This window comes from Hyperolius riggenbachi, chromosome 5, assembly GCF_040937935.1.
Source record: "Hyperolius riggenbachi isolate aHypRig1 chromosome 5, aHypRig1.pri, whole genome shotgun sequence".
Lineage (NCBI taxonomy): Eukaryota > Metazoa > Chordata > Amphibia > Anura > Hyperoliidae > Hyperolius > Hyperolius riggenbachi.
In genome coordinates, this window is record NC_090650.1 from 378,491,404 (window position 1) to 378,513,591 (window position 22,188).

General features: G+C 45.9%; 1 protein-coding gene across 3 annotated transcripts in view; it reads right to left on the bottom strand.

Moving 5' to 3' along the window:
- Positions 1 to 22,188, bottom strand: part of WWP1 (WW domain containing E3 ubiquitin protein ligase 1) — a 259,846-nt gene that overhangs the window by 72,715 nt on the left and 164,943 nt on the right. For 2 of the 3 annotated variants that reach the window (XM_068237622.1, XM_068237623.1), the window contains exons 5-7: positions 19,832 to 19,975; positions 19,676 to 19,739; positions 13,221 to 13,402 (exon numbers count right to left, since the gene is read on the bottom strand). In XM_068237622.1, the coding sequence (XP_068093723.1) occupies positions 13,221 to 13,402; positions 19,676 to 19,739; positions 19,832 to 19,975 (390 nt within the window). Of the gene's footprint in view, positions 1 to 9,410; positions 9,490 to 13,220; positions 13,403 to 19,675; positions 19,740 to 19,831; positions 19,976 to 22,188 lie in introns of those variants that run through there. The other variant, XM_068237624.1, reaches the window with a different exon arrangement.

A 22,188-nucleotide genomic window follows, 5' to 3' on the forward strand; every position in this document is an offset into this window, starting at 1 on the left:
GCAGTAAAGAATGGTTGTAGCGCTGGTTGCTGGGTGGTAAATGACGGCCGCGGTGCTTGTTGCTGGGCAGTAAACAATGGTTGTAGTGCTCGTTGCTTGGCGGTAAATGACGGTTGCAGCGCTTGTTGCTGGGCAGTATACAATGGTTGTAGCCCTCGTTGCTGGGCGGTAAATGACAGTTGCAGCGCTTGTTGCTGGGCAGTATACAATGGTTGTAGCGCTTGTTGCTGGGTGGTAAATGATGTTCGCGGCGCTTTTTGCTGGGCAGTAAACAATGGTTGTAGCGCTGGTTGCTGGGTGGTAAATAACGGTCACGGCGCTTGTTGCTGGGCAGTAAACAATGGTTGTAGTTCTCGTTGCTGGGCGGTAAATGACAGTTGCAGCGCTTGTTGCTGGGCAGTATACAATGGTTGTAGCGCTTGTTGCTGGGTGGTAAATGATGGTCGCGGCGCTTGTTGCTGGGCAGTAAACAATGGTTGTAGTTCTCGTTGCTGGGCGGTAAATGACAGTTGCAGCGCTTGTTGCTGGGCAGTATACAATGGTTGTAGCGCTTGTTGCTGGGTGGTAAATGATGGTCGCGGCGCTTGTTGCTGGGCAGTAAACAATGGTTGTAGTGCTCGTTGCTGGGCGGTAAATGACAGTCACGGCGCTTGTTGCTGGCCAGTATACAATGGTTGTAGCGCTTGTTGCTGGGTGGTAAATGAGTCGCGGCGCTTGTTGCTGGGCAGTAAACAATGGTTGTAGCGCTTGTTGCTGGGAGGTAAATGACAGTCGCGGCGCTTGTTGCTGGGCAGTAAACAATGGTTGTAGCGCTCGTTGCTGGGTGGTAAATGACGGTCACGGCGCTTGTTGCTGGGCAGTAAACAATGGTTGTAGCGCTCGTTGCTGGGCGGTAAATGACGGTTGCGGGGCTTGTCGCTTGGCAGTAAATGACGGTCGCGGCGTTTGTTGCTGGGCAGTAAACAATGGTTGTAGCGCTGGTTGCTGGGTGGTAAATGACGGTCGCCGTGCTTGTTGCTAGGCAGTAAAGAATGGTTGTAGCGCTGGTTGCTGGGTGGTAAATGACAGTCTCAGTGCTTGTTGCTGGGCAGTAAACAATGGTTGTAGTGCTCGTTGCTGGGCGGTAAATGACGGTTGCAGCGCTTGTTGCTGGGCAGTATACAATGGTTGTAGCGCTCGTTGCTGGGCGGTAAATGACGGTTGCAGCGCTTGTTGCTGGGCAGTATACAATGGTTGTAGCGCTGGTTGCTGGGTGGTAAATGACGGTCACAGCGCTTTTTGGAGGGCAGTAAACAATGGTTGCAGTGCTCGTTGCTGGGCAGTAAAGGACAATCGCGGCGCTTGCTGCTGGGCAGTAAACAATGGTTGTAGCGCTCGTTGCTGTGTGGTAAATGACGGTCACGGCGCTTGTTGCTGGGCAGTAAACAATGGTTGTAGTGCTCGTTGCTGGGCGGTAAATGAGGGTCGCGGCGCTTGTTGCTGGGCAGTAAACAATGGTTGTAGTGCTCGTTGTTGGGCAGTAAATGACAGTCGCGGCGCTTGTTGCTGGGCAGTAAACAATGGTTGTAGTGCTCGTTGCTGGGCAGTAAATGACAGTCGCGGCGCTTGTTGCTGGGCAGTATACAATGGTTGTAGTGCTCGTTGCTGGGCAGTAAATGACAGTCGCGGCGCTTGTTGCTGGGCAGTATACAATGGTTGTAGCGCTCGTTGCTGGGTGGTAAATGACAGTCGTTGTGCTTGTTGCTGGGCAGTAAACAATGGTTGTAGCGCTCGTTACTGGGCAGTAAATGACGGTCACGGCGCTTGTCGCTGGGCAGTAAACAATGGTTGTAGCGCTCGTTGCTGGGCAGTAAATGACGGTCCCGGCGCTTGTTGCTGGGCAGTAAACAATGGTTGTAGCGCTCATTGCTGGGTGGTAAATGACGGTTGCGGTGCTTGCTGCTGGGCAGTTAACAATGGTTGTAGCACTCATTGCTGGGCGGTAAATGACGGTCGCGGCGCTTGTTGCTGGGCAGTAAACAATGGTTGTAGTGATCGTTGCTGGGTGGTAAATGACGGTCCCGGCGCTTGTTGCTGGGCAGTATACAATGGTTGTAGCGATCGTTGCTGGGTGGTAAATGACGGTCACAGCGCTTGTTGCTGGGCAGTAAACAATGGTTGTAGCGCTCGTTGCTGGGCAGTAAATGACGGTCGCGGCGCTTGTTGCTGGGCAGTAAACAATGGTTGTAGCGCTCGTTGCTGGGTGGTAAATGACAGTCGCGGCGCTTGTTGCTGGGCATTATACAATGGTTGTAGCGCTCGTTGCTGGGCAGTAAATGACTGTCGCGGCGCTTGTTGCTGGGCAGTAAACAATGGTTGTAGCGATCGTTGCTGGGTGGTAAATGACAGTCGCGGTGCTTGTTGCTGGGCAGTAAACAATGGTTGTAGCGCTCGTTGCTGGGTGGTAAATGACGGTCGCGGCGGTTGTTGCTGGGCAGTAAACAATGGTCGTAGCTCTCGTTGCTGGGCGGTAAATGACGGTTGCGGCGCTTGTTGCTGGCCAGTAAACAATGGTTGTAGCGCTCGTTGCTGGGTGGTAAATGTCGGTTGCAGCGCTTGTTGCTGGCCAGTATACAATGGTTGTAGCGCTCGTTGCTGGGTGGTAAATGACTGTCACAGCGCTTGTTGCTGGGCAGTATACAATGGTTGTAGCGATCGTTGCTGGGCAGAAAATGACGGTAACGGCGCTTGTTGCTGGGCAGTATACAATGGTTGTAGCGCTCGTTGCTGGGCAGTAAATGACGGTCGCGGCGCTTGTTGCTGGGCAGTAAACAATGGTTGTAGCGCTCATTGCTGGGCGGTAAATGACGGTCACGGCGCTTGTTGCTGGGCAGTAAACAATGGTTGTAGTGCTCGTTGCTGGGCGGTAAATGACGGTCGCGGCGCTTGTTGCTGGGCAGTAAACAATGGTTGTAGTGCTCGTTGTTGGGCAGTAAATGACAGTCGCGGCGCTTGTTGCTGGGCAGTAAACAATGGTTGTAGTGCTCGTTGCTGGGCAGTAAATGACAGTCGCGGCGCTTGTTGCTGGGCAGTATACAATGGTTGTAGTGCTCGTTGCTGGGCAGTAAATGACAGTCGCGGCGCTTGTTGCTGGGCAGTATACAATGGTTGTAGCGCTCGTTGCTGGGTGGTAAATGACAGTCGTTGTGCTTGTTGCTGGGCAGTAAACAATGGTTGTAGCGCTCGTTACTGGGCAGTAAATGACGGTCCCGGCGCTTGTTGCTGGGCAGTAAACAATGGTTGTAGCGCTCATTGCTGGGCAGTAAATGACGGTCCCGGCGCTTGTTGCTGGGCAGTAAACAATGGTTGTAGCGCTCATTGCTGGGTGGTAAATGACGGTTGCGGTGCTTGCTGCTGGGCAGTTAACAATGGTTGTAGCACTCATTGCTGGGCGGTAAATGACGGTCGCGGCGCTTGTTGCTGGGCAGTAAACAATGGTTGTAGTGATCGTTGCTGGGTGGTAAATGACGGTCCCGGCGCTTGTTGCTGGGCAGTATACAATGGTTGTAGCGATCGTTGCTGGGTGGTAAATGACGGTCACAGCGCTTGTTGCTGGGCAGTAAACAATGGTTGTAGCGCTCGTTGCTGGGCAGTAAATGACGGTCGCGGCGCTTGTTGCTGGGCAGTAAACAATGGTTGTAGCGCTCGTTGCTGGGTGGTAAATGACAGTCGCGGCGCTTGTTGCTGGGCATTATACAATGGTTGTAGCGCTCGTTGCTGGGCAGTAAATGACTGTCGCGGCGCTTGTTGCTGGGCAGTAAACAATGGTTGTAGCGATCGTTGCTGGGTGGTAAATGACAGTCGCGGTGCTTGTTGCTGGGCAGTAAACAATGGTTGTAGCGCTCGTTGCTGGGTGGTAAATGACGGTCGCGGCGGTTGTTGCATGGCAGTAAACAATGGTCGTAGCTCTCGTTGCTGGGCGGTAAATGACGGTTGCGGCGCTTGTTGCTGGCCAGTAAACAATGGTTGTAGCGCTCGTTGCTGGGTGGTAAATGTCGGTTGCAGCGCTTGTTGCTGGCCAGTATACAATGGTTGTAGCGCTCGTTGCTGGGTGGTAAATGACTGTCACAGCGCTTGTTGCTGGGCAGTATACAATGGTTGTAGCGATCGTTGCTGGGCAGAAAATGACGGTAACGGCGCTTGTTGCTGGGCAGTATACAATGGTTGTAGCGCTCGTTGCTGGGCAGTAAATGACGGTCGCGGCGCTTGTTGCTGGGCAGTAAACAATGGTTGTAGCGCTCATTGCTGGGCGGTAAATGACGGTCACGGCGCTTGTTGCTGGGCAGTAAACAATGGTTGTAGCGCTCATTGCTGGGCAGTAAATGACAGTCGCGGCGCTTGTTGCTGGGAAGTAAACATTGGTTGTAGCGCTCGTTGCTGGGCGGTAAATGACGGTCCCGACGCTTGTTGCTGGGCAGTAACAATGGTTGTAGTGCTCGTTGCTGGGCGGTGAACGACGGTCGTGGCACTCATCTGCAAAGTGCTCCCATTCAAATAAATGGGCAGCGCTGGTACCGTTGGTTGCGCAAAGGCAGCATTTTGATCCCTATATTTTTCCCATTGTTTGAGGCTACCCTGAAAGCAACAGGTTACTTTCAGGGTTGTTTACCACCACGCCCTCAGTGCCCCCTACAGGGGTGGAACACAATGATTGACACCAAAAGCTGTCACATGCTTTTCTGAACGTTTGCGGAAAAACATTTGACCGAGGTGCAAAGGGACACTTGTGTGAACAAGTAAATATGACAGGTTGGGGGAAGTGTGCTTAACCATTACCGGCATCTAGACTGGATACAGTAACACAATATGATTTCAGATGGCGTTTTCTTATAAACAGAGTTCTGCACTTAGCTAGCAGCCAACTGAAATAACCTGAGCAGGACTGCGACTTCAATGCAGCGTGACACAGCTGAGGAGAGTGACATTAGCAGTCATACTTCCGCTCCCATCATGCAGAAAGAACTCTCTCTGCTGGACTCTGTGAGAGCCACTCTATCAGGATGCTGCAGAATTCTCATTACTCGGAAAGGAGAGAGAGAAAACTCACCAAAACTCAGGCGTTTCAACATTTAGGCATTTCAACAGTTTTTCTAGTAAAGCAATATTCGAGTGTAACAGTACTGAAGTAGGTTGCATTTTCAATACTCACTGATCACAAAGTAGATACATACCAATTGTTTTCTTTATAAAAACAAGTTTTATGTCAAAAAGAGTTTTAACAATCGTTCAATAATAGCAACACTCCTTGGTACTTCCGTATTAGCCCGTCTACCAATTGGCCGCATGAAGAGCAGTTGATGCGTCAAGAATCAGCAGACTCCCACTGTACATTATTTATTCAAAAAATTAACTCCTCCCCCCATTGCAAGTACCGCCATTCTGAGCAGTAGGCAGCAGAAATAGGATGTCCCAAACACTGTCCTCCCTCTTCCCTCACCAGCTGCTGGGTAACCCCTTCCCCCCTGCTCCTGGCCAAAGCAGGTGAGGAGGGCTTCTGATGGCTCCTGGTGGTGGGAGAAGCACAGATGGGCAGCACCAGGGCTGTGGAGTCGGTACAAAAATCTTCCGACTCCAACTCCGACTCCTCAGTTTATGAAACCACGACTCCGACTCCAACTCAGACTCCGGGTAACCAAAATGGCCCCGACTCAGACTCCTCGACTCCGACTCCTTAGTAATATTTAACAGGGGTGTGGATTTTGTACAAAAATCACCCGACTCCGACTCCTCAGTTTATGAAACCACGACTCCGACTCCAACTCAGACTCCACAGCCCTGGACAGCACTCTACAAATTTTTTTTTTTTGCGGCCTCTGAAAGGGGATTCAGGGCTTCAGAGCCCACAGCGGGTCCCCTACGCCTTTATGCCAGCAAAGCTGCCACCCGCCAACACTCGACGCCGGCTGAGATGCACATCATCACTGATGCTGACTGATAAGGGATGTGGTGGGTGGGGTGGGGGGAGTTAGAATGAAAACATTTGAATAAATAATGAACTAATGTAAATCAGAATTCATTAACGCTAATTTGGCCCGCTGTTGAGGCCACAGCTTAATATTCATCCAGTGCTGCGGACTGAATGAGAGCAGCTGACTTAGGATGAATCAGCTGTTCTTCAAAAGGCCGCTTGGTTGATGGCCTAATATGGAAGTACAGACGGCCCCTACTAACCGGTTCCGTTCCAGGAGATTGTTGAATTTGTGTAAGTTGAGTCCTGTGTTAGAGGTTGGACAAAATAATGGAAACCCCTAACATTTTGGCATCATAATCCTTGAACATGTTTTAAAGAGACTCTGAAGCGAGAATAAATCTCGCTTCAGAGCTCATAGTTAGCAGGGGCACGTGTGCCCCTGCTAAACCGCCGCAATAGCGCCTGTAAACGGGGGTCCCTTGACCCCCAAACCCCCCACTGCGACACTTGGTCGCAGACTTGGTCGCTCCTGGAGGCAGGGGCAACGGCTGCAGCCCTGCCTCCAGTCGCGTCTGTCAGCGGCGCATCGCCGCCTCTCCCTCGCCCCTCTCAGTGAAGGAAGACTGAAAGGGGCGGGGGAGAGGCGGAGATACGCGCTGACAGACGCGCGTGGGGCAGGGCTGCGGCGGTTAGCCCTGCCCCAACCAGGAAGCGCTCCCCCGCATTACGGAGGGGATTCGGGGGATCAGGGACCCCCGTTAAGCCGCGGGATAGCAGCGGTTTAGCAGGGGCACACATGCCCCTGCTAACTCTGAGGTCTGAAGCGAGATTTAGTCTCACTTCAGACTCTCTTTAAGCAATCAAAACTTGAAATGTGTTACATATGTTTAATTAAAATAATTGTTTTTTTACAGATATTAAAGTTGGTTATAAAAAAAAAGTTATTTATTTTTAAAAAAAGTGCAGATCTCTCAGACTTTCAAAGAGGCCAAATTGTTGGTGCTCGTATGGCAGGCGCTACCGTAACAGAAACTGCCCGAATGCTTGGCATTTCAAGAGGAACTGTCTCAAAAGTAATGACTGCCTGTGAAACAGAAGGAAAAAACGTCCTCAGCAAAGCACAGTTGTGGCCGAAAGTCGAAGTTGTCTGAGAGACTCTAAATCGAATTGTTAGAAAAGCTCACAAGACCACAGCAGAGCTGAATGAACATCTACAGAACCCAGAGTCGTCGGACTCTAAATCGAATTGTTAGAAAAGCTCACAAGACCACAGCAGAGCTGAATGAACATCTACAGAACCCAGAGTCGTCGGACTCTAAATCGAATTGTTAGAAAAGCTCACAAGACCACAGCAGAGCTGAATGAACATCTACAGAACCCAGTTTCCACAAAAATTGTTCCTCAGAAGCTGTACAAATCTGGATTCCACGGAAGAACTGCAATTAGAAAACCTCTGCTCTCAAAGACAAATGTTTCAAGGTGTTTAGAGTGGTGTAGAAAGAAACCACCAGAATTGGTCCCTCGAGCACTGGAAAAATGTGATTTTCTCTGACGAATCATTGTTTACCTTATTTCCGACCTCCGGCCGAGTGTAGGTTTGGAGACAGCCGAAAGAAGCATTTCATCCAGACTGCCTTCTCAAAACCGTAAAACATGGCGGGGGTTCTGTGATGATCTGGGGTGCCATTTCTTGGAAATCCGCCAGGCCAAGGATTTCCCGAGTGGAAAAATTAACAGCCGAGACTATTTAGGAATTTTGGGTGACCAAGTTCATCCTATGGTTCAAGAACGGTTTCCGGAGAGGAATTCCATCTTTCAAGATGATAATGCCCCAATCCATATGCTAGAATTGTTAAAGAATGGCACGAGGAACATTCTAATGAAGTTGAGCATCTCATCTGGCCACCACAATGCCCAGACCTCAACATTATTGAACATTTATGGTTGTTATTAGAGATTCAAGTAAGAAGTCGATTTCCGCCGCCATCGCCTCTAAAAGAACTGGAGGGCATTTTAACTGAAGAATGGGGCAAAATTCCTTTGGAAACATTTCACAATTTATATGAATCAATTCCTCTGAGAATTGAGGGTGTAATTTCCGCAAAAGGTGGACCCACACCATATTAAAATATATTTTGTTGATTTTCAAGGTGTTTCCATTGTTTTGTCCAACCCCTGTATGACGAAATGTGCAAAAATGATTTACTTTCAGCCAACGCTGGATTTGAACATGTAAAATAAGCTATGCTTTTTGGTTGTTTTCAATGTTTTAAAGAGACACTGAAGCGGAAAAAAATGATATAATGAATTGCTTGTGCAGTACGGATAATTACTGGAACATTAGTAGCAAAGAAAATATTCTCATTTTTATTTTCAGGTTTTTTGTTTTTTTTTATAACATTGCATCATTCTTACATTTGCAGTTTACACATTACTCAACATTCTAACTGATTTTACAGAGCAGGCCAGTGAACATTTGAACTCCTTCTCTGGAGAGAAAAAGAAAATACAATCACTGACAGTTGAGATAACAAGCTTCAGAAGACCGAGCTCTCTAAAGTCATGGAGCTCAATGGCTCTTTTGCATAGATAACAACTGTAGTTTCTTAACTCTTCCTGTACTGGAAACAATATTAGACGTATGTCTCTGCTCCTAATGTTCTATTTCTTAGCTGTAGTACACATACAAATCATATCATAATTTTGTTCACGCTTCAGTGTCTCTTTAAACTACTTATAAGAGTTTATACAATACTGGAACATTTAAAAAACAGAAATATGTAATGAAAAATCCGTATTATATTTGAACATGAAGACAACTTCGTATCTCTGAGATGCAACTCGAGTTGTTTGTAAGAAGAGGACTGCCTGTACCACTTTTCTTCAGGAACAAAGTTTTGAAAATGTATCACTTCAAGGAAGAATTCAAATCTGTAACTCTTATGTAACCATGGCAATAAGTACACAACACAGTTTCAGTTTTAACACCACTTCCTTTGCATAATGCAGCTGACTGAAGTTGTTACTTTAGCACCAGCTCACAATGAGCAATAGAATGAAGTTTCTCTTTTCAGCGGAGTATCCATATACTTTTATATCAAGCTGAAAATGACTCCCATTTACGTTTCAGAAGAAGAGCTGTCACTCAAAAGAGTCCATGCTTTATAAAATGGTCTGTACAGGTGCTTCCTCACACCCCTATGAACTCTGGATTCAATCATAACATCTATTCTCTGGAAAACTGTCTTTGGAATAATAGGTCTCTCCGTAAATACATTTCCATTAGAGATAGCCCAATTTATAGCCGTAGAGCCGCCAGTATCTACTGTGTGGCCATTAAGTGAAACTCAAACAAGCACAAACAGACTTCAGAGTCCAGTCTTCTCACACAAAAATATATAGGTATAGGGTCACACTTTGGCCACTTTTCAAAACAAAGTTCTCTACCGCCTCTTTTTACTTGCTGTTTCCTCTCTGCAGGGACTCTCCACACACACAGCTCTGTCGCCCATCTCCTCCTCACACAGATCCAGCCCCAACTACCTCAAAGATGAGAAAAAAACTGTCCTACCAACTGGCATCTCTCCTGCCTCTCAGCAGTTTCTGTGCGCATACACAAAGCTCCTGGATCCTCCCTCAAGCCTGATGTCTGTCCCTTGGGCCTGTTGCACTGTGCATGATCGGTATCTCTGCTCATGCACAGTGCACCTCTATCTTTGTCCACTCAAAGACAGCCCAAGGGGGGCATTTTTGTAAAAACAATCAGGTAGTGGATCAAACAGCGTCAATTATTGCCGCTCCCTGTGTCCCATAATGGCTGACTTTTGGTAAAGAAAAAAAGAAAAGCAAACATGGGACGCGACCGCTGGAGTCCTAATGCTGCAGCTCTGGCTCTGTGTGTCTCAACACAGAGCAGGGAGGCGGGGGAGAGCTGCCCAATCAGAGCTGGGGAAGGGGTGTTAAGAACGCCCCAGTGGCAATTTTGCAGGTGTGCCTCCCTTGCAAGGGACACACATTCCCCTAGAGATTGCCAACTAGAAGCTTGTCACCAATTTCGGGGGGTGACAGCGGCGCATAGGGGACACAGAGGCATTGCATGGAGCAGGGATCATGCCTGGGTGTCCCATCTGCCCGCCTCAGGTACACTTTAAGGAGGCACGGTAGCGACATATAGTAGAATGCAGTACATTATTATGGATACACACTCCTAATTATCCTGGTTTCAGCACTAGAAACACTTTCTATAGCTATATATTGTTGTATATGTGTATCTAGTCCTGCTGCCCCAATGATGCTTAGCTATATGGAATCCCCCCCCCCCCCCCCCAGTAGAAGTGGAGCACCGATGTCAGTAAATGTGTGTGCAGAGACCCCCTAACCCCAGTGCCTCCAAGGGGTATCCAAACATTGCTTCCGGTGTCAGCCCTTTCTACATATGCAGTTCTGAGGAAGGGCTAACACCCGCAACAGAGTCTGCTAATTGCTGCTAACATGTTTTAATAAAAGAGCTTGTTTGCCATCATTCTGGTGGCGCTGACCCGTTTGCCGCTTGAATTCTCCCCCCAGAGCATTCTGGGAGGCCAGGCATATCTCTACTGGCTTCGAAACACAGAGTAAACAAAACATTCCGCAAAGATGCACCTAACAGAATTAAGGATGTTGCCACCTGTGATAAATGTCAGAATGTAAATCAGGGCGAGGAAAGAATTTACAATAGATAAACACTGACTAAATTACTTATAACGTAAAACTGGAAAAATAAGCATTTTTATTCATTATGCTATTTTCAGTACAGTTCCTTTATCCTTTTAAAGAACAACTATAGCGGAAAGAGTAAGCAGTTAAAATCTGAAAGACAGGTTTTGGACTAGTCCATCTCCTCATGGGGGGAGGTTCTCAGGGTTTTCTCTGTTTTCAAAGGCATTTCATGAATGGCAGTTTAACTGCCGAAATGGTAAGATACCAGCCAGCCTCCCTACTCACTTGCACACTATTTTGTCAGTTAAAAATAAGCAACTGCCATTCTCAAAAATGCTTTTGAAAACAAAACCTAAGGGTCTATTTCCACTACACGCAGATTCTGGATGCAGAAAACTCCAATTAATGTCTATGGGAAATCTGCATCAGAAAAACTGCATCTAGTGGAAACAGGTCCATAGACATTCATTGGCTATCATTCATAAACCTGTTGTCGGTAAAGAGAATCTGTGCGGGATAATACCGCTGTCAGTGTTTTAGACTTCTGGCTGCTCATTCATAAAAATGTATCCAGTTGCGGTAGCAGTGCGGAGATTCCCCGAACTAGGCTGGCGGTAGGCAGGCGGTAGGCTTGCGGCAGCACAGTAAGCTGCCGAGTTGATACATTTCTCTGTGTTCCGCTCTACTGCAGCTGCCTGGGGGGTCTGTGTCTCCATTCACATTGTTATCGCCACATCAGAGGGATCGGTACTTCCCGACCTCACACCGCTTGCTCTAATCTTTACGAATTAACATTTTGTTACATTTTTTATGATAATCACCGCACAAGGCGGTGATTTATCGCTCTGCTCAGTAATGTCAGCTTTTCATGCGGAAAGAGCCTTTATGAATGCAGATTTAGCTTCGTGGTCGGAAAAGTCAGCTGTTTTAAGCATTTCCACATGCGGAAATGCTTTATGAATGATAGCCATTGGAGTCAGTTTTTCTGCATCCAGAATCCGTGTGTAGTGGAAACAGGCCCTTAGGGCCTATTCCTATTACACGCAGATTGGATGCAGAAAAACTGACTCCAATGAATGCCTATGGGAAAATCTGCATCAGAAAAATCACGTTTAGTGGAAACAGGCCCATAGGCATTCATTGGAGTCAGTTTTTCTGCATCCATTCTGCATCCAATCTGCATCCAATCTGCATGCAGTGGAAACAGGCCCTTAATAAGTTGGTACGCTTTTTTTTTCTACTCCATAGCAGTGCATTCTGAAAAAGATTTCAGTTAAAACGCATTAAGTGTGAAAGGTGCCATTGGGAACCATAGGCATTACTTTGAAAATCAGTTGACCTTTCAGTTATAACCGAGAGCAACTGATTAAGTGTAAACGGGGCCTTAGAATCTCCCATGAGGAGTTGGACTAGTCCAAAACCTGTTGGTTCTGTCAGATTTGAACTTATTTTTTTTTTCTTTGTAATGGTTCTTTAAAGGGACACTTAAGTCAAACAAAAAAAATTAGTTTTACTCACCTAGGGCTTCCAATAGCCCCCTGCAGCTGTCCGGTACCCTCGCCGTCTGCCTCCGATCCTCCTGGCCCCGCCGGCAGCCACTTCCTGTTTCGGTGACAGGAGCTGACAGGCTGGGGACGCGAGTGATTCTTCGCGTTCCCAGACACATTAGCACCCTCTATGCTGCTATATGGTATATGATATATGCTATAGCAGCATAGATGGCGCTATTGTGGCCAGGAATCACTCGCGTCCCCAGCCTGTCAGCTCCTGTCACCGAAACAGGAAGTGGCTGCCGGCGGGGCCAGGAGGATCGGAGGGAGACGGCGAGGGTACCGGACAGCTGCAGGGGGCTATTGGAAGCCCTAGGTAAGTAAAACTCATTTTTTTGTTTGGCTTAAGTGTCCCTTTAAAGCTAATGGGAGCCAAAAAAAAAAATGCAAAAAAAAATAAATAAATAAAAAAAAAACACCAAATACTTACCTAAGGAGAGGGACTGCTCTGGGTTCTATAGAGCTTTCCCGCTCAACTCACCATCCCCTACATTAAGCGCTGGCTCCCCAATATGAATCCACTGCAGGACGCTTCGGAAGACTTTGAGAGCCTGAGTGCTCCCGAAGACAGGCGGCTCCATAGTGAGCACACTCTCTCAGGCGCTCCCGCATGCGCAGTTTGGAGTCGCCTGTCTTCAGGAGCACCCGGGCTTCCGAAGTCCTCTAAAGCCTCCCGCAGTGGAGAATTCAAACAGGGGAACCAACGCTTAATGGAGGGGACCGTGAAAGGAGCAGGAAAGCTCTATAGGACCCAGAGCCTTCCCTCTCCTTAGGTAAGTATCTGGTTGATTTTTCTTTTTAAGCTTCTCATTAGCTTTAAAGGTGGCTGCACTGCTCTTGATAGAAGCACTGAGCAGCCAGTCTCCTACCTCTCCCATGGTAGGACAGCAGGTACAATAAAAGACAATAAATACATATATGTGGCTACAGGAGTTATTCTTTAGCAGAGTGCAGCGAGGGGATGCTGGGAGAATGCTGAGCGAGCGGGCGGTTTGTTTTTGTTGTGCTACAAGCATACATACCAGTTCGTGTGCCAGCCTGTGCAGAGGGCGGATTTGGTGCTGGTGTATTTTTGGGTCTGGATGCAACGTGAGCCGGGGAGCGAGTGCTCTCTCCATTCGCTATTTGTGCATTAAAGGCATTCTGCTCTGTGTAACTGGACGCAGTTTCATTAGCCGTCCCATTGGGAACATCTCCAGCAGATCTTCAAAGGGGATATAAAATAACGTTATTACTTTACAAGAACTGCTAGGTAAATAAACAGTGAGTGAAAACTGAGATGAAGAAAAACAAGTGCTTTATACATGGCCTCACCCCTTACAAGTCACACTCCAAGCACTGTAATATCCCCCTAGTCCTGGTGCAGGTATACAAGTCACACTGCAAGCACTATAATATCCCCCTAGTCCTATGCAGGTGTACAAGTCACACTCTAAGCACTATAATACCCCCCTAGTCCTATGCAGGTGTACAAGTCACACTCTAAGCACTATAATATCCCCCTAGTCCTGTGCAGGTATACAAGTCACACTGCAAGCACTATAATATCTCCTAGTGCTGTGCAGCTATACAAGTCACACTCTAAGCACTATAATATCCCCTAGTCCTATGCAGGTATACAAGTCACACTCCAAGCACTATAATATCCCCCTAGTCCTGTGCAGGTATACAAGTCACACTGCAAGCACTATAATATCTCCTAGTGCTGTGCAGCTATACAAGTCACACTCTAAGCACTATAATATCCCCTAGTCCTATGCAGGTATACAAGTCACACTCCAAGCACTATAATATCCCCTAGTCCTGTGCAGGTATACAAGTCACACTCCAAGCACTATAATATCCCCCTAGTCCTGGTGCAGGTATACAAGTCACACTGCAAGCACTATAATATCTCCTAGTGCTGTGCAGCTATACAAGTCACACTCTAAGCACTATAATATCCCCTAGTCCTATGCAGGTATACAAGTCACACTCCAAGCACTATAATATCCCCTAGTCCTGTGCAGGTATACAAGTCACACTCCAAGCACTATAATATCACCTAGTCCTGTGCAGGTATACAAGTCCCACTGCAAGCACTATAATATCTCCTAGTGCTGTGCAGGTATACAAGTCACACTCCAAGCTGCATAATATCTCCTAGTCCTGTGCAGGTATACAAGTCACACTCCAAGCTCCATAATATCTCCTAGTCCTATGCAGGTATACAAGTCACACTCCAAGCACTAGAATATCTCCTAGTCCTGTGCAGGTATACAAGTCACACTCCAAGCTCCATAATATCTCCTAGTCCTATGCAGGTATACAAGTCACACTCCAAGCACTATAATATCTCCTAGTGATGTGCAGGTATACAAGTCACACTCCAAGCTCCATAATATCTCCTAGTCCTGTGCAGGTATACAAGTCACACACTGTTTTACCTGTGTATAAGCTCCTTGATAACAACAATCACAATAACATTTCTATAGAGCTTTTCTCCCACAGGACTCAAAGTGCTTAGGCTTTCTCAGATTCAGTAATTGGTATTTGTATAAAGTACAGTATTAAAGAGAGTCTGAAGCCAAAATAAATTCTTTTTACAGGCTATTTATCTTAAGTAATATTAGTAGAGCTGAAACAAAGTTTTATTACCCCCCAAATCCCTGTGCCAAAAATCGGGGAGCACTTCCTGTAAGAGGCAGAGCATTCTGCTGTAGCTCTGCCTCTACTGGAGTCAATCTCCTCTGATCGCCACCTATCCCCATCCCTCTCAGTCTTCCTTCACAGAGAGGGGCGGGGAGAGGCGGAGATCCACGCGCAGATTAATTTGAGTAGAAGCAGAGATACAGCGCTAAGTTCTGCCTCCCTGGGCAGCAAAATCCACAACTTTGAAAGTTTGACCCGGGATTTGGGGGGTATAAAGCCCTCGTTCTGCCACGGGAATGCGGCATTTCAGCTCTACTCATACTGCTTAAGATAAATAGAAGCTAAAAATAAGATTTTATAATGGCTTCAGACTAACACAGAGAATAAAATTATACTTCTGCAAAGGCCAAACTGAACAGATGGGTTTTCAGTCTGGATTTAAACGCATTTAAATCCAGAGATGGAGCGGTCCTGATCTGCTGAGGTAAGGAATTCCATAAGGTAGGAGCGGCATGACAGAAGGCTCTTGGACCAAAAGTTTCCAGGTGGACTCTGGGTATGACTAGATTATTAGAACCTGTAAAGCTGAGATTGCAGGGATTGCAGCTGCAACATATCTTTCATGTATCCAGGGCCCAGATTATGTAGCGATTTAAATGTCAGTAGGCCGATCTTAAATAGGATTCTCCGTTTTATAGGTAGCCAGTGAAGGGAGTGCAGGACCAGTTTTATGATAAGCTATGATTAAATAAACTAGTTGACCTAAGCCTTTTTAAAAATGGGTTCTAGGTCTCTTCACGCCGCCAGCTAGTTTTGTTTTCTCTGACAGGGAGTCGTCGGGCTTTCTGCACCCGTGCAGGCCAGGCCACGTGTATCCTTCATGTTCCCGTCCCCAATAAGGTCCTGCACAGATGCAGGACACTATTGCGGCCGGGGAGTTGAAGAAAAATACGTGTGGCCAGGTCTGTTGGGCCTGTCAGCGAAAACGAAACTAGCTGGTGGCGGGGTACCGGAGGCTCCGTGAGTGACTGCGAGGGCACGGGATGGCTGGAGGGGGCTGGTAGAAGCCCCATCGAAGTAAAACTGATTTTTTATTCCTGGCTTAAGTGTCCCTTTAAAGAAATGGACAATCGGCATTCTTTTTTCTACATAAAATCAGAAATGGTTACAGTATTAAGAATAGTTTGGATCCTTTAAAGCGGACCTGAACTCAGAACCTCCTCTCTGCTTTAAAAGATAAGCAACTGCATAATAACCTTTACAGAAAAACATTTGTTACAGCCGATATAAATCCTGCAATAAATCTGCAGTGTGTCTACTTCCTGCTTTCATGGAAACAGGGTTAACATCCTGTGTTTACAAATTAACTGCCCTGCTGAGGGAGCGAGCTGACATGCCTGAGAGCTCAAATTACAGCTGTGATTAGTCACAGATGAGGGGGAATTAGACTGGCTAAAATCTCTAAATACATTCCTTTCACCTGGGTTATATCAGAACACAATGAGCATTGCTGAAGGGTTAGTAAATTAGAATTTGTTTTAGTGCAAAAGCAACAGCGAGAATCTGGTGGGATATTGTGCAATGCACAGGGGTACCCAGCTAAATGGTATCTGTCAGATATCAATTGCTGTCAGATAACAATGTCCCGGTTATTACACCGTTACAATTATGTCCCTATAACAATGTATGGCGACAATATTTTATTTGGAAATAAAGGTGCATTTTTTTCCGTTTTGCATCGATCACTATTTACAAGTTTAAAATAAAAAAAGTATAGAAATATTTCATCTTTACATTGATATTTAAAAAGTTTAGACCCTTAGGTAAAAATTTACATTTTTTTTTTATATTAAACATTTTATTTGGGTATTTTTTGGGAGGGTGGGATGTAAACAGAACTTTTATAATGTAAACGTGTGTTAAGGTTTTTTTTTTTTACTTTTAGTTGTAGTTTTACTTTTTGGCCACAAGATGGCGGCCATGAGTTTGTTTACATGACGTCACTCTAAGCGTAACATACGCTTAGAGGGACGTATGGGGCACGCAACAGCCAGAAAAAGCAGAGCTTCTGAGAGAAGCTGTCGCTTTTTCTGCAGGGGAGAGGAATCAGTGATCGGGCACCATAGCCCGATTCACTGATTCGTGTGCTAACGATGCGCGTGCAATCGGCCGCGGGAGCGCACGGATGCGCACATGGCCTCCTGGGCGTAGCTAGTACGTCCAGGAGGCCAAAGTAGTTAAAGGACCGCTGTCATGAAAATCTTAAAATTTGAAATATGTTAACATATACAATTAAAGCGGACCCAAACCAAACATTTTTTTAATTAAAAATATTTAGTTGCACCACTCTGACACATACAAAGATAAATAAACACTCCTTCAAACCTATGATCACTTCAGTGCATGCTTTTCACCCTTCTCTTTTCATAACTAGGGTTATACTGGGAGCAGCCATTAGCAATTCCTCCATTGCCGGACACCATCTACTCCACCAGTTTGCCGGAAAAATCCCGGCAATTTGAAAGGAAGGGAGGGGTTTCTCCAATAAATGTAAAATATTTTATATTCGTCATCATGCAGCTGAAAAAAGGCTGCTATTTATTATTATAATTTAGAAAATAGATTTTATTTCTGAAATCTTGTATTTTTAATTTGGGTCCACTTTAAGAAATACTTTTCTTGTAGAGTAAAATGAGTCTTAAATAACTTTTCTCCTATGTTGCTGTCACTTAAAGTAGGTAGTAAAAATCTGACAGAACCGAAAGATTTTGGACTAGTCCATCTCCTCATGGGGGTTCACAGGGATTTCTTTATTTTCAAAATGAACTTAGTGAATGGCAGTTGCTCTGCCCAACTGCCCAAAAAGTGTGTGGTGAGCAGGGAGCCTGGCCAGCATCTTTGTATAAATCTTTTTCAGGGAGGGTCTTTATAAAGAATAAAGGCCATGCTGAGAATCCCCTATGGAGAGATGGACTAACCCAAAACCTGTCGATAATGTCAGATTTCTACTACTTACTGTAAATGCCAGAAACATAGGAGACAAGTAATGTATGGCTCATTTTACTCAGGAAGAAACATACTTCTTATTTGTATGTGTTTTAAATTTTAAGATTTTCACGACAATTCCTCTTTAAGTCATATAATACCATATGGTGGACTATATAAATCCCGCCCAATGCCTCTATAATCGTTTGGAAACTTGTTATAACTGTACTAGCCCTGTGCTGCTGTTCTTGTTGGCTATTGCGCTAACAGCCATTGTTGGCAAAGAGGAAGTTCTGATATCAGGTCCACTTTAAAGAAACTCATCTAAAGTAAATGCATTGTGGATGAGGAGGCATCAGGGAATGTAATGTGGGCCAAAGTTCACAGCCTCACCCTTCCTTACTATCCACCGCTGACTATTTCTGTCAAAAGCTACATGTCAGCTATGTGTTCCATCTGTCTGCTGGATGATCGATTACACCACCTAAGCCATACTGAAGGCTACTAGCTGTACAACCTCTTCAAACAGGGACACCGGCATAGATTAACCTCTTGAGGACTGCAGTGTTAAACCCCCCTAGTGACCAGTCCATTTTATGTAAAATGGGCCACTGCAGCTTTAAGGCCAAGCTGCAGGGCCGCACAACACAGCACACAAGTGATTCCTCCTCGCCTTTTCTTACCACCAACAGAGCTTTCTCTCTGTTGGTGGGATCTGATCGCTCCACCGTTGTTTATTTTTTTTTATATAAATATTATTGATCATTATTTTTTAATACATTTTACTATTTTTCTTATTTGTATTACCCCAGGCCCGCCCTCCCTCCCCCGCCAGCCAATCACTGTGATCAGCTGTCATAGGCTTCAGCCTATGACAGCGGATCACCTCTGATCCCCTGGAGGGGACAGCTGTGTCACACGGCTGTCCCCAGAACAGCGCTGTACTATGTAATTAGACGGCGGTTTCACCGTCTAATAGTGTCCCGAGCGGCGGAGACTGAAGGAGGGGCGGGGCTGGGGCTGCCGCCGTGGCCACGCCCATCGGCGTGACGCGGCCGGCAAGCAGTTAAAGGGGGCCATACACGTTTAGATTGACACCTAAAGTGACAAACAAATCAATCCATCTCTAACCCGAACTGGATCAGAGAGGGATAGAGCTCCCCGCATGCGCGACACACAGATCGTCACCATGGAATCTATTGAAAATCTATCTAGTTTAAAAAAATAAAATAAATAAATAAAAAAGTGCAACCTCCCAGAGGCTTTCCAGCATCCATGCACAGCTCCCAGCCCGTCACATGACTGGATGCAGGTCAGGTGACACGCAGGTAGTCATACACTGAGAGCACTGGAAAGCTGCTAGGAGGTGCAAGATGCATAGAAGACGGCGCCTGGTTCAAGCAAGCACGTGTATCCGGCATTAGGCATTCCCTGCCAGTGCCAGATACCAGGAGACTTGTGATACTTAGAGGCAACAGTCCTGTTGCTGAGCAAGAGATTCACAACACTGAGTTTTTTAAGCCCAATCTACACGATACAATTCTTTGTGCGATTCAAATACAATTCTATTTACGATCCGATTAAATCCGACATGTCCAATCGGGATTCGATTTGATTCAATTTGATTTGCCATTGCAAAACAATGCAAATTGAATTGAATCCCGATCGGACATGTCGAATTTAATCGGATCGTAAATAGAATGGTACCGTAATCGAATCGCACAAAGAATCGTATCGTGTAGATTGGGCTTAAGTGTTGAACAGATGTATGTCTGCACGTTAATGGCATGCGTGTAAAAGTGCACACAAGTATTGCTGGGGCCTCATTCTGAATACAAAGACCACACAATCTATCTCATACCCAGTTCTAGCTTGTGAGGATTCTCCATTCTCTCGAATCGCATCACCATTCTGCTGGATTTCCACTAAAATACAAAAAGATACAAAATTAGGGTCTTTATCAGATCTTGTGAATTTTCTGTTCACAAAGAGAATGAAAAGAGGCACCGCGACTTACTGGGGGTGGGGCCTGAGGAACTGCATGCTGTGAGGGATTCGGGTTCTACAATCAAACCATCTAAAATGACTGTCAGTTCGCCCGTCTGGACTGTGCCGTGTTTACCATCCAATGAAAGCTTTAGCTGCTCTTTGACTTGTTCCACTGCAAGAGACAATAGGCAGGATAAATAGCTACATTACACACAATATAAATATCGTACACACAAATATTCCTTACAGCACATTATACATTTAGGCCCGGTTCACACTGGTGCGGGTGGTAAACTGATCCATGAAACGGATCCGTTTAAAACCAGTTGAGGACCTCAGGCTCACACCCCCCAGTGACCAGGCTATATTTTACAATTCAGCACACTGCAGCTTGAAAGTGAACCTTAAAGGGAACCAGAGATAACGTTTCACACAAAATAAACATATCAGTCGATAGCTTGTAAAGAATAAATGCTCTACCTGATAATTTCGCCGCTCTGGTGTGCCTTTTTTAGTGTTTTTTATCCATTATTGCTCCAGGAAAAATCAAATATGGCCGCCGGCTCATATCCCTTCTGCTTCCGGGTTATGAGTTGTTCTGGATGTGCTGTCCAGGCTATATGAGACTATGCTGCTGTCTAGGCTATATGAGAAAGGCTGCTGCAGCCTTTCATCTCTGTGCTTTCATTTTGGTATGATGTACAGCTGCCTGTAGGAAGTATCTCATAGGAATGAAACTGCAGTCATCATCATTATCTATGCTGAGAGCACACAGATCATATTACAGACTTGCAGCCACACTGGTCTGTTTCAGAGATTCTCTCTCAGCAGCAGCAGCCCCTCCCATGTCATCAAAGCTCTCAGTATGCAAAGCAGGAAATTTGAGCCAGGAGGTGGCAGGCTCGGGCTTGAAAAGACTCCACAGAAGAGTGACTCAGCTAGAATGATTCCAGGTCAAACCTAGACTGAGCCAGTCTGGAATTCTTATCACAGCTGCTAATAGACTAATTAAGCAGATAAGATTGAAACTAAAAGCAGGGTAGGTGTTTACTGTCATGTTCCCACTGATAAATGTAATAAAATACATGAGGGTGCTTCGTCTCTGGTTCTCTTTAAGCCAGAAAAAAAAATGAGTTATACTCACCTGGGGCTTCTACCAGCCCCCTGCAGTAGTCCTGTGCCCTCGCAGTCACTCACTAATCCTCTGATCCCCCGCTGCCAGCTAGTTTCGTTTTTGCCGACAGGCCCGTCAGGACTGGCCACGCGTAGCTTTTTATGCATTCCCGACTGTAATTAGCGCTATTGCGGGCCGCAACGCGTACAAAAATACGCGTTGCCGCATATCTATACGTGCATAATGCGGCAACGTATGTCAGCATGGGAAGAACAACATTTGGGGAGTTACAGGGGGGGGCCATTGATATCTTGGAAAAGGTTTATTGATGATTGTTTGTTTTTTTGGGATGGAGATGAGGAGTCACTACTCTCGTTTATTTCTCATATAAACAACAATCAATGGAACCTGCAATTTGAAGTGTCATACAGTTTTACATCCGCCAATTTTTTTAGATCTCAGCATATTTTTAGTAGAGGGATTGTGGAGAACAAAGTGTTTCTTCAAGGGAACAGACCGCAACTCATATATCAGATATGATAGCTGTCACTACCGTCCATGGCTCAGCAATGCCCCGAGAGGACAATTTTGTAGAGTCATGAGAAATTGCTCCTTTGAGTCAGATTATTGGGAGCAGTCCCATATTATAGAAGAACGTTTTTTGTCCAAGGGATATGACGCGAACACCGTACGCAGAGATAGAGAAAAAGTCCTACAGGAAGGACGCTCAGTGAGATTATTAAAAAAGCCCTCACAGGCCAGAGATAACTCTAAAAATGAGTTCTCCTTTGTTACCACCTTTTCCAAAGACCATCATCATGTCAGACATGTTATGGAGAAAAATTGGGGTATTCTGAAGCAGGACCCGGTCCTGGGCCCCAATCTCCCTAAAAAAACCTGTGTAATCTTTAGAAGGCCACCTAATATGAGCAGCAGACTGGTAAAAAATTCTATTTCCATACAGAGGCCCTATATGTTCCCCAATTTAAAAGGATTTTTTCCATGTAAAAAGAGCCATCTTTGCAAAATTTGTGAATTTGGGGGGAGAGCCACAAAAACTTTCAATTCTCGGGTGAATGGGAAAGAGTTTAAAATTAATCAATTTCTCACCTGCACTACCAAATATGTAGTTTATTTGGTCATCTGTCCGTGCGGTCTGCAATATGTGGGCCGCACGGGCAGAATGACTAAAAAACGGGTTTCGGAACATGTTTATAACATCCGACATCCCGACGATAAGTCGCATAGTATTCCGGAGCATTTTGCAGAGT